The sequence below is a fragment of the Apis dorsata genome, unplaced genomic scaffold, assembly GCF_000469605.1.
Source record: "Apis dorsata unplaced genomic scaffold, Apis dorsata 1.3 scaffold_10, whole genome shotgun sequence".
Lineage (NCBI taxonomy): Eukaryota > Metazoa > Arthropoda > Insecta > Hymenoptera > Apidae > Apis > Apis dorsata.
In genome coordinates, this window is record NW_006263313.1 from 429,136 (window position 1) to 442,547 (window position 13,412).

The 13,412-nt window shown below is 29.6% G+C and overlaps 1 protein-coding gene across 4 annotated transcripts in view; it reads left to right on the forward strand.

Annotated features, from left to right (window-relative positions):
- The window catches only part of LOC102681176 (ras-related protein Rap1), a 41,936-nt gene that overhangs the window by 27,485 nt on the left and 1,039 nt on the right, over positions 1-13,412 (forward strand). For 2 of the 4 annotated variants that reach the window (XM_006607691.2, XM_006607692.2), the window contains 3 exons: positions 9,827-10,107; positions 10,644-10,925; positions 12,559-13,186. In XM_006607691.2, coding sequence (XP_006607754.1) covers positions 9,925-10,107; positions 10,644-10,925; positions 12,559-12,648 — 555 coding nt within the window. In that variant the 5' untranslated portion in view covers positions 9,827-9,924 and the 3' untranslated portion in view covers positions 12,649-13,186. Of the gene's footprint in view, positions 1-9,826; positions 10,108-10,643; positions 10,926-12,558; positions 13,187-13,412 lie in introns of those variants that run through there. The other 2 variants (XM_006607693.2, XM_006607694.2) reach the window with 2 other exon arrangements.

Sequence of the window (13,412 nt, forward strand, 5' to 3'; positions counted from 1 at the left end):
ATGTTTGATGGATTGATTTCTTCGTTTGTGAAGATGAGCAAGTTTGACAGGGAGAGGGTAATGGTGATTTTAAAAGAGTGTTTTTTGGAGAGGAATGGTTGGAAGTTTCTGGTTTTTAGTGTATTTGAGGAGATAATTTTCCTTCGAAAGGTAATTGTTATGGTAATATAACAAGATTCTGTTATACTTTTAGAAAAAAGAAAAAAGAAAAAAGGGGCAAGGGAAGTGAGAAATTGCATAGAGAAACAGTGAATTTTAAAGAAAGAGAAATAATGATTTTGATTATTTGTTAAAAAATATTGTGGACGTCGAAAGGTCAGTGATGGCATATTCTCATTGGGAAATTTTTGTCATTTGAAATTTTCTTTCACCTTGGAAACTCTGGTAGTTGTAATTTTTTGTGTAATATTCAATTAAGGTATCACAGGATGTTACCTAATTCCGTGTCTCGGAAGAAAATGATTTTTTTTGGAACGAGTTATTATATACGATGTTGTAGATTTTTCTTTGCAGAGGAATGATCTCTCGAAGTAGACGTTGATGTGATTCCTCTCAGATAAGCAATAATACAGGATATCAAGAATATATATATATATATATACACACACGATAGCTAAATAACGAGATGTTGAGATATTTTTCTTCCGAGAATTTGAGCCAGATTTCTACGAAAACTTACATATATATATATATATTCCTTCCTAAGTTACAAGACATACTTGAATGTATATCGAATAAGAGAAGATATTTTTGCAAAGTATAATAGATTTTCTTTCCATTCTCGTGTCAAAAATACGAATCTCCCTATCGCTGGTGGATGTACTTTAAAGAACTTCCATCCGTTATAACGTTAGAAAAAAAACATTCATCTCAATTTAAACAATTTATATACAACAAGATTTTTACCTCGATCCATTTTTAACCTCCGTTTTCTTGATACATCGATTAATTACTTCGATCTCAAATGTATAATTTCATCCATGGATTCCAAGCGGATTCTATTTTTCATATCCGCATGCTCGTTGCTCGTGTCGTTTCTATTATCTGGAAATCCTCGAATCTCCGGAAGAAGAAGGGGAAAAAAAAAATAATAATAAAAAATCCAATGATGTCAGGTCAGGTCGCTAGATTCTGTTATACTTTTAGTTAAAAAAGAAAAAAGAAAAAAAGTAGGGAGGTGAGAAATTGCATAGAAAAACAGGGGAGCCAACTTTAGAACGAAAAAGAGAACTGAAATCATCGCGCATGCGCCCCTGTCATTTTTTTAAATAATCGAGATATCGATCTTTAACGCAACACGTCTTGCCTCGTGATTTACAATAATTATGGAGGGAAATTTTTAAAAATTATTCCATCTTATTGCAGTTAAAAAGAAAAGAAAGAAAGGAAGAAGGATAAAGTTAATTATTTTTTGATATATATCGAAGTTTGATAATAAAATTTTCCAATAAGAGTGTTGTTGTGTATTGGTGAGAAATGGAAGAAACTTTGAGTTTCTTGAATTTCACGGGACAGGATGTCGCGAAGAGGAGCGAAAAATAGCGACGAAACTCTCGGACAAGCGATAAAATTAGCTCGGTTTCACCGGGAGAAAAGTCAAGGAATTTAAGATTGGATCCTTCCAAAACTTCGTAAACTCTCGTCTTAAATGATTAATAACGCCTTCAATAATTCCACTGGCATATTCCAATATTTACAAATCCTCTTCAATCCCTTACTTTCTCTTATTCGTAACGAAAAAAAAAAAAAAGGATATATAATTCAATTCTCTTATACTCCTTTATCTTTACAAACCTGTTGAACAGACAAAAACATCAACAAAACGTTAAATCAAATCCGAATATATATCTTAATCGACATAACAACGTATATTCGTATTAAGCAGTTATAACAGAATAAACGTACAATACAACACTGATATTAAAAAAAAAAAAAAAAAAAAAAAAACTCCCTTATAAAAAAAAAAAAAAAAAAAAAAAAAACACACAAACAAAATCACTCACAAACGCTTAATAATCCTAACAAAATATCTTGATTCAAAAAAATTAATAAAACTTAATTTACTCGTACGCGTAACTCGATAATTGAGAAAAAAAATAAATAAATAAATAAATAAAAGAGCAATTCATAAATGGAATTTCATCATCATTTTTTTTTTTTTTCAAATGTGTGTCACGAGTGTGTTGCGCGATATTTTCCATCGCGTTTCACAGAAGAGGAGGGGAAGAGAGAGAGAGAGAGAGAGAAACAATAGTTGGCCGCGCAATTAGCGTGCCGTTTTTCCTTCGCGTTATTCTCGAAACCAATTAACGGTCCGTTGATTCGGGAACCGCGTATTATGAGCATGAAAAGACCGATGAGGCGCCTCGATACTCTCGATCACGTGAAAATTGCCGGCCAACCCCTCCTTCCAAGATCGTTATTGCAGCGAAAAAAAAAAAAAGAAAAAAATGAAATAATCTCAAATAATAATAATAAAAATAATAAAAATCGCTTTGGCAATATTTCTCTGGGAAAATAATTTCGATTATGCAGGGATGTAATAACATCCCCTCGAAAATTAGGGGTTGGCGTGGGGGATCGAGTTAATTGAATTAATCTTGTAATTTAGAAAGGCTTTAGGGGATTCTAGATATTGTATGTTAGTAAGTGTATATATATATATATATGTACAGTAACAAAGTTTTAATAATTTGTAATTTAAGGGAGGCTCGAGGTTTTAGTTTAGGAATATTAGGATATCGGTGTTAAGGGCCTGGTTTGTAATTCAATTGGATTTTTCGTTTGTAGTGCATGTTTCAATTGGAGTTATAATCCTGTATTTTGAGTTATTTGACGTAAGATGTCACTATTATTGCCGTTGAACAATTGTGTTCAATGTTGTATAAGTTGATATAAAGCTTGAAACTCTTAACTTCACTATTTACTTGATTAATTGGATAACTCAAAACCTGAAATTACTGATTTAAATTCAATAATCGCTCGATTAATGTCAAAAGTACAATTTTACTTAATTTAACTCAATTTTTCCTTTATCCCTTTTACATCCATATCTCTTTACCTTATGACAGTAACCACGCTCTCCACTCGATTAGCATCTATGTATGGATCGTCGTTTCAAGCTAACTCACGGGGCGACATCGTGGTGAACTCGTGAAAATTAAATCGCCTGCGGTGTGCGATCAATCTTTCAATTTTCGTTCGAAAAAAAAAACCTCTGTTTTCCATCTGGATGGTACTCTATGTTCTAATGGATCATCATGTAACCGAGATCCTAAATTGAAAAATCAATCGTGTGTCCATAGGTGAGGCTTCGTGTTTCTAATTCAAAAATTCTAATTCTACGTTTTCTAATTTATGAGTTATTTCATTGTTGTTGTAATTATTTTTTTAACTTTAAAATTGTTTAGTTAGTTAAAGTTTAATCCTCAATTTCAAAACAATGAAATTTACTCGTTATATTTTTTAACAGTGAAAGTAAAAAAATTTGTATTATTATTGCATCTATAAAATAACGTTTATTCGTTTATTCTTGCATTGACAACCTTGAACCAACGCTTTGGAATTAATTCCTCTATTTATATGCAGTTGCAAAGAGCTGATGATATAACTTATGATCGTTCGCATAATTAATAAAAGTCAATTATATATATATATATATATATTAAAAGAATTGATTTCTTATTAAGTATTATAAATATTAAGTATTATAAATATATAATTAATTATATAATTATTGTAAGTATTATAAATATTATAAATTTAAAGTCTCGAATTTTTTTTACATTTTACATAATTCCAAATTGATTAAAAATTTAATTCATTCGATTAATTGATTAATTTTATTCCTTTGAGAATCTTTTCAATCTAATCAAATTTTCTTCACTGAATATTTCTCATGGACAATTTTATATGAATTGACGTGCGAAACGTATTTCCTTTTTTTTTTTTTTTTTTTTTTTTTCGATGGAAGAAATTTAGACGTCGCGTGCCTATGCATTAAAAGGCCGCAATTGTCTCTGGCGGACATCTTGACACTGATGCGTTTAATTAAAGGCGATGAAGGTTGATCAGGGTTCATCAAAGTCGAGTGACGAAAATGACACTGTCGACCGGTTGCTCTAAAAAAAAAAAAAAAAAATCTAAAATCCCTTTCCGGGAAAGAAGATGGGAATAAAAGAAAGGAAGATCTAATATTTTTGATAAACGACTTCAAATTAAACTTTTTAATCGACAATCAATCCACTCGAATTCTCCAATAATTTTTTTCTTCCCATTTTCAAAATTATCTCAAACTCCATTCCAAGAATCTTTCGGGATCGAAAGAAAATATCCACGAGTATTATATTATTCGATTAATTTTTCAATTCCATCTCTCAAACTCTCTCTAAATTCCAATCTCTCCAACCCTTTCGATACACTTTCCATCCCTTTCCATCGCTCTCCATCCTATCAATTTTTTCCCGCGCCAAGACCGCGTTATCCGTCACTTTCCAAAAAAAAAAAAAAAAAAAAAGAAAAAATCCCTAATTCTTGAATCTCGTCGGCCGAAGAGGGGTGGGGAGGGGAGGATGTTTTAATTGCTGGAAATTCGGCCGCGGGGAGGGGTGGGCTATAAATTGGGTCACGGGTCGAACGTCCTCTGCGGACCAGTATGCGGATACCGATATATTTTTCGCCAACGGGGGAGGGAAAGTTTTTTGGACGCGGGCCAAAAAGGGGGTAGGCTCGATTCCATCGACTTGTTGCTGATACACGACTCCGATCCAATTAGAGGATGATCGTCCCTGTCACGCGATTTCATCAATTTCTTTCCAATCTTTTTTTTTTCTTTTTTTTTTTTTTTTTTTCTCTCTCCCTTCCATCTCCAACGACGATGTTATTTGATTTGAACTCTCTCGATTCAAGTTTTTGGATCAGGTTCCAATCTCGAATTTTCGAATGATCGATCTTTTTCATTCGCGCTTGTTAAAGCAATTCGAGGTTAATTTTAAGTTTTAGGGGGAATTTATATGCAAGGGAGATGGAAAGGAAAAATTGTGTTAACTTTAAATTTTGTTCGAGAAATTCGCGACTTTTCAAATTCAAAAATAGAGAAATTGGAGGAAACTTAGGGATTCATGGGAGAAAGATTGGTTGGACTGATATGCGGCTTTTTTTTACATTCGCTCATTCTATACGTTAAGTGTGTGCAACTGAAAACAGGGTTAATTGCAGTCCACGAGCTATCAAGTATACAGTCGTGAAATTCTTGACCTGCATGCATAAAATCGCTTTGATCAGGAATTCGAAGAAGCTGGACATCCCGATCGCTTGTGTTAAGCTTCCAGTCGGTTGCTCCTCTCCTCCTCCTCCTCCTCCTTCAGCCCCTCTGTTTCTCCGAAATTTCGGATTATTCCTTGGATATCTGGATTATTTGAATATCGTTCATGCGTTCGAAATATTCGAAAGAACAGGGGGGAATATTTTTTAAATTTATTCGATTTTTAATTGTAATTTTATTTGAAGTATAGGGAATTGACATCTCGATGAAATTTTCGATATTGGAATATTTTTTTAATATTGGAATATCTTGTCTCTGATTTTCTAGATTCGAATAGATAATGATCGATATCTGGATTTTAATATTCATTGCAGAATGTATTCTTTGATTTCGTCGAATTTAAAATAATTTCGGAATTTCGAGAATAAGAGGTATATTAGAATTCCAAGGTATTCCAATATATTTCAATTCCATTATAAATCCAAAGTATTCTATAAATTCGATTCCATTGCAATATTTTTAGTATTCTAATTTTATCGGATATATGTTCAACGAAAATTCCCCGATGAATTTCCAATATTCCATTAACTTCAATTCTATTCCAACATAATATTTCAATCAAAATCACACTTCTATTTCATTTTCCAAAACCGCCATTAAAACCTCAATTTTAACCCCCTCCCCCTACTCTCTCGAATACCTTCACAATTTCACAAGCACCATCACCAGAAGTACAACCGTACCGTCTAAAATTACTTAGGAAACCGTTTCGAATATTAAATTACTCCGCCAGTCTCCGTCCACCCCTTTTCATCAATCTCAACATCCCTCTCACTCTAAAATATCAATATAGAGCGAGAAAATCGAACATGCCCACGTGACTGTTGCAAATGGAATCGTTCAACTCATAGAAGTGTCTTCCTTCCACGAAAAGGGAGCCCAACACTTCACTGCCAACCAACCGACCGACCTTCCCTCTTCCCAACTAACCCTAGAAACGCTTTAACCCCTCTCCAGAGGCTGCATGTTTTCATCGAGGGTCGATTTAACTGAAAATACGGTTACATTTTCTCGTTAAATATTATATCAAGGAAAAAAAAAAAAAAAAGTATTAGCTCTTAGTTAGTGAGTTAAAAATGTGGATAAAAATGTGAGCTTTGGGAGTGTAAAAGAGAGTTTGATGTGTAATAAATTTATACCAGTTGAATTTTTTTGAATTTCGAATGACGTAGGATGAAAATGTTTTATTTGATTTTGAAGTTCGAATAAATCTCATATGTCGTTAGTTGATTGTTACTTGCATGAAGAATAGAGTTTAAACGGATGGGTGATTTTAAGAAAGAAAATTGGTCAAAAATACAAGTTGAACAATTTGAGAAATTTATTTTACATTATATGGGATCTTGTTATTAATGAAATATTTTATATTTGATTGTAAAAAATTTTTGGAAATTATGTAAGAGTTGGAAGGTAAATACTGCAAGATAATTTTATGAATACTCAGAAAATGACAAAGAAATGATACATAAACTGTTATTAAAAAATGTAGGAAAAATATTTTATATTTTTCAAACTTGTTAGATTAATTATAATATTAAATTTCAAATAATTCCATTGTGTATTTAGAAAGAATTTCTTTATTAATTTTTTACACAAATCCTTTCAATTTTAATGGTGCTTAAATTAAAGATTATGAGTTCATTTTAATTTAAGGTTATGTCCTCTTTAAGAAATTATTTCATCATTATTAAAAATTATATTATTTTTGTCAAAGGAATCTTTTTAATTCAATATTTCAGATGAAAAAATATTAACAGGAAAATTGAATATATAACATGAAATTCTTTAAAAATGTAAATTTCTTAAAATTTCTTATAATTATCTCGTAGTTTTTAAACTTGTTAAATGAACGTTTTTAATTTTAGTATACCTTAAATAAAAGAATATGAATAGATTGAGCGTAACGTAAGATTCTCTTCAAGCCGAGATACTGTTCCCAGAACTCGTAGTATCTTGAAAGAGACGTGGGTAACGTAAGCGATCCCATTCATAAACCTAAAATCAATGACGGATTGGTAGAAGGAAATTCGTGGCTGCGGATTGGACGCATATCGTCGCCATGATGGCATCACTGGCCAATCCCCGTGTTCGCCTCGTTTTCCACAGCTTCTGCACTCGTGGCCGACTCTTTCCTTCTCTCTTCATTTCTCTTTTTCCCAAGTTTCTTTGTCTTTTCTGTTTTCCTTTGTTTTCATATTTCCTTGATTCTCTTCTTCTTTCTTTCTCCTGTTTAGCATTTTAAAGCTAGCGTTTTATCGTTTTTTTTAGGATGATTCTTTTAAGATGAACTTCTCTCTAGAATTTTCCCTAGATTTAGCATCCAATCAGATTTTTGTGGATTTTTTTGTCTAATGTCGTCGTGTAGTATTTGCTTTTAATTTTATTATATTTTTTATTTTTTTTTAGTATAATTTTAAAAAGTTTCGAGTCTTTTCCAGTTCTCGTTATATTTCTGTATCTTCGATTTCGATAATCGCAGGATTTGATCAATCTTGCAAGAATTTTTATTTATTATAAACATTTATTTAACTTACATATGTTAATTTCAAATCTAACCTAAATAAACGAACTTAACCTAAGTCAATTCAAATTTAACTTAAAACAATTCAATTTTAACTTGTGTAAGTGTTCAAACTTAATTCAAACTTAATATAAATCTAATCAAAATGTAATTGAAATTTAAATCAAATCTAAATTTATCCAAACTTAATTCAGGCTTAACAAAAACCTCGGATATATGGATTCACATCTCAGAACTTTGACACCTAACCTAAATTTTATCCAAACATCAAGTATAATTCATACCAGCGTCGACATTGTTTCCACTAGAAGTAATCCAACATAAAATCTTCCTTCCTAAGACAGTATATAAAACGTGTTCCAATTCTCATTATGACGAGTCATTCACATTGCAATTCAGTGAGTTTGTCTAGTTTTTAAGACAAATGGCGCATTGCGTGCACCGGACAGGCGCAGTGCGCTACCTAAACGATAAACCCAAGAAACTTTGAAAGCAATCTCGACACGTGAATTTGAACTATGAATCTTTTCGATCGAATGTTAAACACCTCGAATCTCAAATTTTATTTGATTCCTAACTATATTGTTCTTTTTAAGTCAATAAAATAGTTTTATTAATTATTAATTGACCGTTTTCAACGAACACTTGATTTGATACTAAAGTCAATCGATATATATCGATATAACATATATAAAGCATTTTGATAATCGATTTACCATGCGAAGAAATTAGAGCGGCAGATTTAAAATATTTTCTATTTAAATTTTTTCATGTTATTATAAAATAATTAAAATTTAAATAATTTTAAAATTAATGAAGAAATATATTATGCATAAATATTTATTGTCAATTAATTTTAATCATTTTTCAAAATTTCAAATTATATTAGGAATATTTTCTTTTATTTATTTTTGTTTTTATTTATTTTTTTTTTAATCAGTCAACACAATTGGTTTGATTTATTTAATCCATTTTTTTTTTATTCTCCATGACAAAATTCTTTTGTATTTTTATTTAGCTCACTGATTTAAGAAGAAAAATAAACAAAATATAAAATGAAAATATTAAAATACAAAAGCTTGTAAAATATTTTTATTCTTTCTTCTTTTTCCATCATAGAAGAAAAATGCAAGGAGCGAAAGAAACGATTGTGATTTTTATTAATGTCACGAAGAAATGGGAGAGAGAATTAATTCGAAGTGATTTACAATAACTATTATCATCTGTGTAGGAAGGGGAAACCGGAAATGCGACGTTATATTGTTCTGTGGCTCTATGAAAAAAGTGGGTGAACCCCTCGGGCAGGCCATCCTTCATTTACAAACAAAGGTTCAGGAAAAAGTTTTTGAAGCGAAGACAATGGGATCATGGAAAAAGCACGCAGAACTCTCGATCCTCTTTTTCACTCCTTTCTCTCTCTTTTTTTCTCTCTTTCTCTATCTTTTTTTCCCCTATCATTCATCATGAATGAAATTTCGTAATTCCATCTCTGAGAAATCTTACGTTTCGTAAAGAATAAAAATATTTTATGGTTTTAATTTGGATTTCTAGTTGGATATTTTTTAGCGTTGTATAAAAAGAATTGGATTAAGAATTTCTGAAAAAATTTTCAATCAGAAAGACGATCCATTTTATATATAATTTATAATACAAATATTTGAAAAATATGCTATAAAAATCATAGATTTCTATTTTTTTTTTATATTTCATATTTTAAATAAAACAATTTTATCACTATAAAGTGTTAGTTTTAAAAAAATTCAACGATAATTTAACATGAAAATTCTATAATATTAATTTCTAAAAAAATGTAAAAAAATTAAATGAAAATTAAAGAAAAATTTAAGGAAATTTAAAGAAAAGTTAAAGATATAAAAACTTTAGTATATTTGCATAAGAAATTATAAAAGTTACTAAATGAAAAAGTAAAAAAAAAAAGTTGATAAGCGTAAAAGGAAGTAAAAGTACCCTTTTGTCATCAGCAGGTCTGGTGTAACTGAAAGCAAAGAGGAGCAAAACGTGGCGGATTCGGTGACCCCTCGGCTGTGACCAGAGGCGCACAGAGAATTAGGGCAAGGAAATGCGTGAATATAAAATAGTAGTGTTGGGCAGTGGAGGTGTAGGCAAGTCCGCCCTCACTGTCCAGTTCGTACAAGGAATCTTCGTCGAGAAGTACGATCCGACGATCGAGGACAGTTACCGCAAACAGGTCGAGGTCGACGGTCAACAATGTATGTTAGAAATCCTAGACACAGCCGGAACGGTGAGTTTTCTACCATATTCTTTACACTATCATTTTAGTCATTATTTCATCCATAAAAAACACTATTAAAGAATGGTATAATTTAAATTGTACAATAAAATTACTTTAAAGTATTTTTTGAAATTTCTTTTAAAACAATTTTTGTTAATTTAATTTTACTATTGAGTAATATATTAAATTTTATATATATAACAAAATAAAATATAAATAATAAATTCTAAATAATATTTTTTTGTTATATAAGCAGATAACAATTTTAGATATTAAACATTATATATTTTATATAAAATAATTTTTAAAATCATAATATTTTAACACATTATTAAAAAAAACATCTTAAGAAAAACAGTATCTTGGAAAATTATAATGCTCCTCAAAATAGTAAACAATCCAAGAGAAATTTCAATTTATTTTCAATTAAACTTCTGAAATTAATGGTCTTTATTTTAAAAAAATCATTTACTTTAAGTTCAGAAAAGATTGTGTACTCTTTATATAGAAATCATAAATTAACATCTCTCTACTCCTTTTTACAGGAACAATTCACAGCCATGAGGGATCTTTACATGAAAAATGGCCAAGGATTTGTGTTAGTATATTCGATAACGGCGCAATCGACGTTCAACGATTTGCAAGATCTCAGGGAGCAGATTCTACGGGTGAAGGATACAGATGACGTGCCTATGGTGCTGGTGGGCAACAAGTGTGACTTGGAAGATGAGAGGGTAGTGGGCAAAGACCAGGGCGTCAATCTTGCCCGGCAATTTAATTGCGCGTTCATGGAGACTTCTGCCAAAGCCAAAATTAATGTTAACGATGTGAGTAGTAGATGCAATTCAGAGACATGTTAAATTTTTTTAAAATTTTTAAAGTTCTAGATGAATAAAAAAAAAAAATCATTATGCCATTACAAAATAACAGTAGTTGTCTGAACAAAGGTGTCTGAGAGAACTATTATTGATTTTGAATTAATACTATGTGTAGGAGTTCAAGACCGTTACAAAGGTTGAGATATTCTAATTAAATGTGGGAATGTAATAGCCTAAGTGTAAGAATATGATTCACACGATATTATTTTCTAAAGTATGTATAAAACAATGCTTGAAAAACAAAAGAAAAAACTAAAAATTATGAGAATCATTTAATTATATTCCTATTTCCATTATTTTGATTAATTCAATATGTAAAATTTATATAAATTCAATATTATTGAAAAATGTAAATAAAATGTAAATTATTTATTGTTTTAATTTAAGATAAAAAAAAATAACTTCATTAAAGTAATAGGTATTATAGAAATTTACTACAAGGATTAAAAAAATAACTTGTTATAGTGCTATAAATTTAATTCCTCTAAACTTCAAAACTTTCTTTAAAATTGTAAAGTATAAATAAAAAAATAATAATAATCATGTCAATTTTATTTCATAATTGTAATATTAAAAAACAAAATTCAGTAATATAAATTAGAAAAATTACAAATAAAATGGTTTTTAAAAGGTTAATTTTATATTAAAAATTTTCTCTTTATGAAAAATTTTAAAAATAATTTTATTGAAATTTTGTCTTAGAAATTATTATATGAAATTATTTTAAAATCATTTCATTAATAAATTGATCTTCAAACGTTTGATATTTCCTTTCTTCCTGAAGAAAGTCTAAAAAACTTTCTAAAGATTTCACAATAAATTATATTTCAAAAAAATGATTAATGATTAAGAAAAAAGTAAATTTGAACTTAAATAAATAAAAAAAAATAATTTTTTAAAGAGATTAATTAAATAAATCTTCATAGAATATTTGAAATAAATTTTTATTTACATTTGTATCTGCAACTTGGAATTTAAGAGAATTCATTACAGAATTTCTTTTTTATATCTTTCCATACATACATACACATTTGAAGCATTTTCATTTTATTCTATTATCAATTACATAAGATTTTTTTAATTTAATATAAATAAATTATTTTCAGAAATTGTACCTTTTTGTACTATCATAGCTAAAATAAAGACTAGTTTTTATTTCATCAATACATACAAAAAACATAAACAATTCATAAATAATACTTTCTAAAATAATTTACTTTGGATAAATTCTATTTATACAGATATATTTATATATATCTGTTATGCAATTCATTATACATATAATCTAAATCTTTTTGAGTTAATTGAATTACTGTAGGAATTTTTGTATTCACATTCATATTTTATTAAATAATCAATTACTTTTCTTTTAATAAATCATAATACTATTATATAATCAAATATTTAAATTTGAATTTAGCATTCAGTCATTCTCAATATTGGATTAATGTTAAAAAAAATCTATTATTATAATTATTATAATCTATTATTAACAAAATAGAAATAAAATTTTATTATAGCAGCAATTTAATGTCATTCATAATAATGTATATCAATCAATAAAAACTTATTTCTGTTACAGATTTTCTATGATCTGGTACGACAAATAAACAAAAAATCACCAGAGAAGAAGATGAAGCAGAAAAAGAAATCGCTGTGCCTACTTCTGTAAGGTAGATCTAGCAGAAGCCTGTACTCTCCTGCATGAATAAATTCACAGAAAAAGGGAATAAATTAACTAATAACCAGCAACAAGTCCGGATACAACCAACGGATGATACAGGGGTTCAGGTGACCACGGAGAAAACTAAAGCTAGCTGACAAGGAGGGGGCTGACGGAATTATAAATAAATAGACGAAAAAAGGAAAGATACATACAAGAAGTCAAAATATAAAATATCAAGGAGAGGAAAAAAAATATAGAAGATGAAGATGACAATGAGAGGCAAAGAAAAGAGTGTGAAAGAAGGAAAGAATGAAGAAGAAAGTCAGAAAAAAATAAAACAGAGAATTAGAGGAGAGAGGGGAGGATATAAACAGCGAGTAAAAAATATAAAAAAAAAAAGGACTAATAATGTTGTACATACGTTGGTCCCGGGGTGGTTCGTGTGCACGCGCAAATACAGAGGCGCACAAAGAATTTTTAGTGTTAACGAGACCCCGCGGCGTCAGTTATCATTATAATAGGAGTTTTGCATTAAAGAAAAAAATAAGAAAAAAAAAAGGAGAGACAAGAAAGAAGAACAAGTATGGATGAAGAATAAAATATGATTAAGTAATGATTGTATATATATTTATATATTTATATAAAAATATATAAATGTATATATACATATTTAGGAGAAAAGAATGAAAAAAGAAAAAGAAAAATGTTTGGACGTGCGCGTGCGCAGGCCACCAGCCCCCATGCATCGCCCGCCGCGCACCTCTCTTATA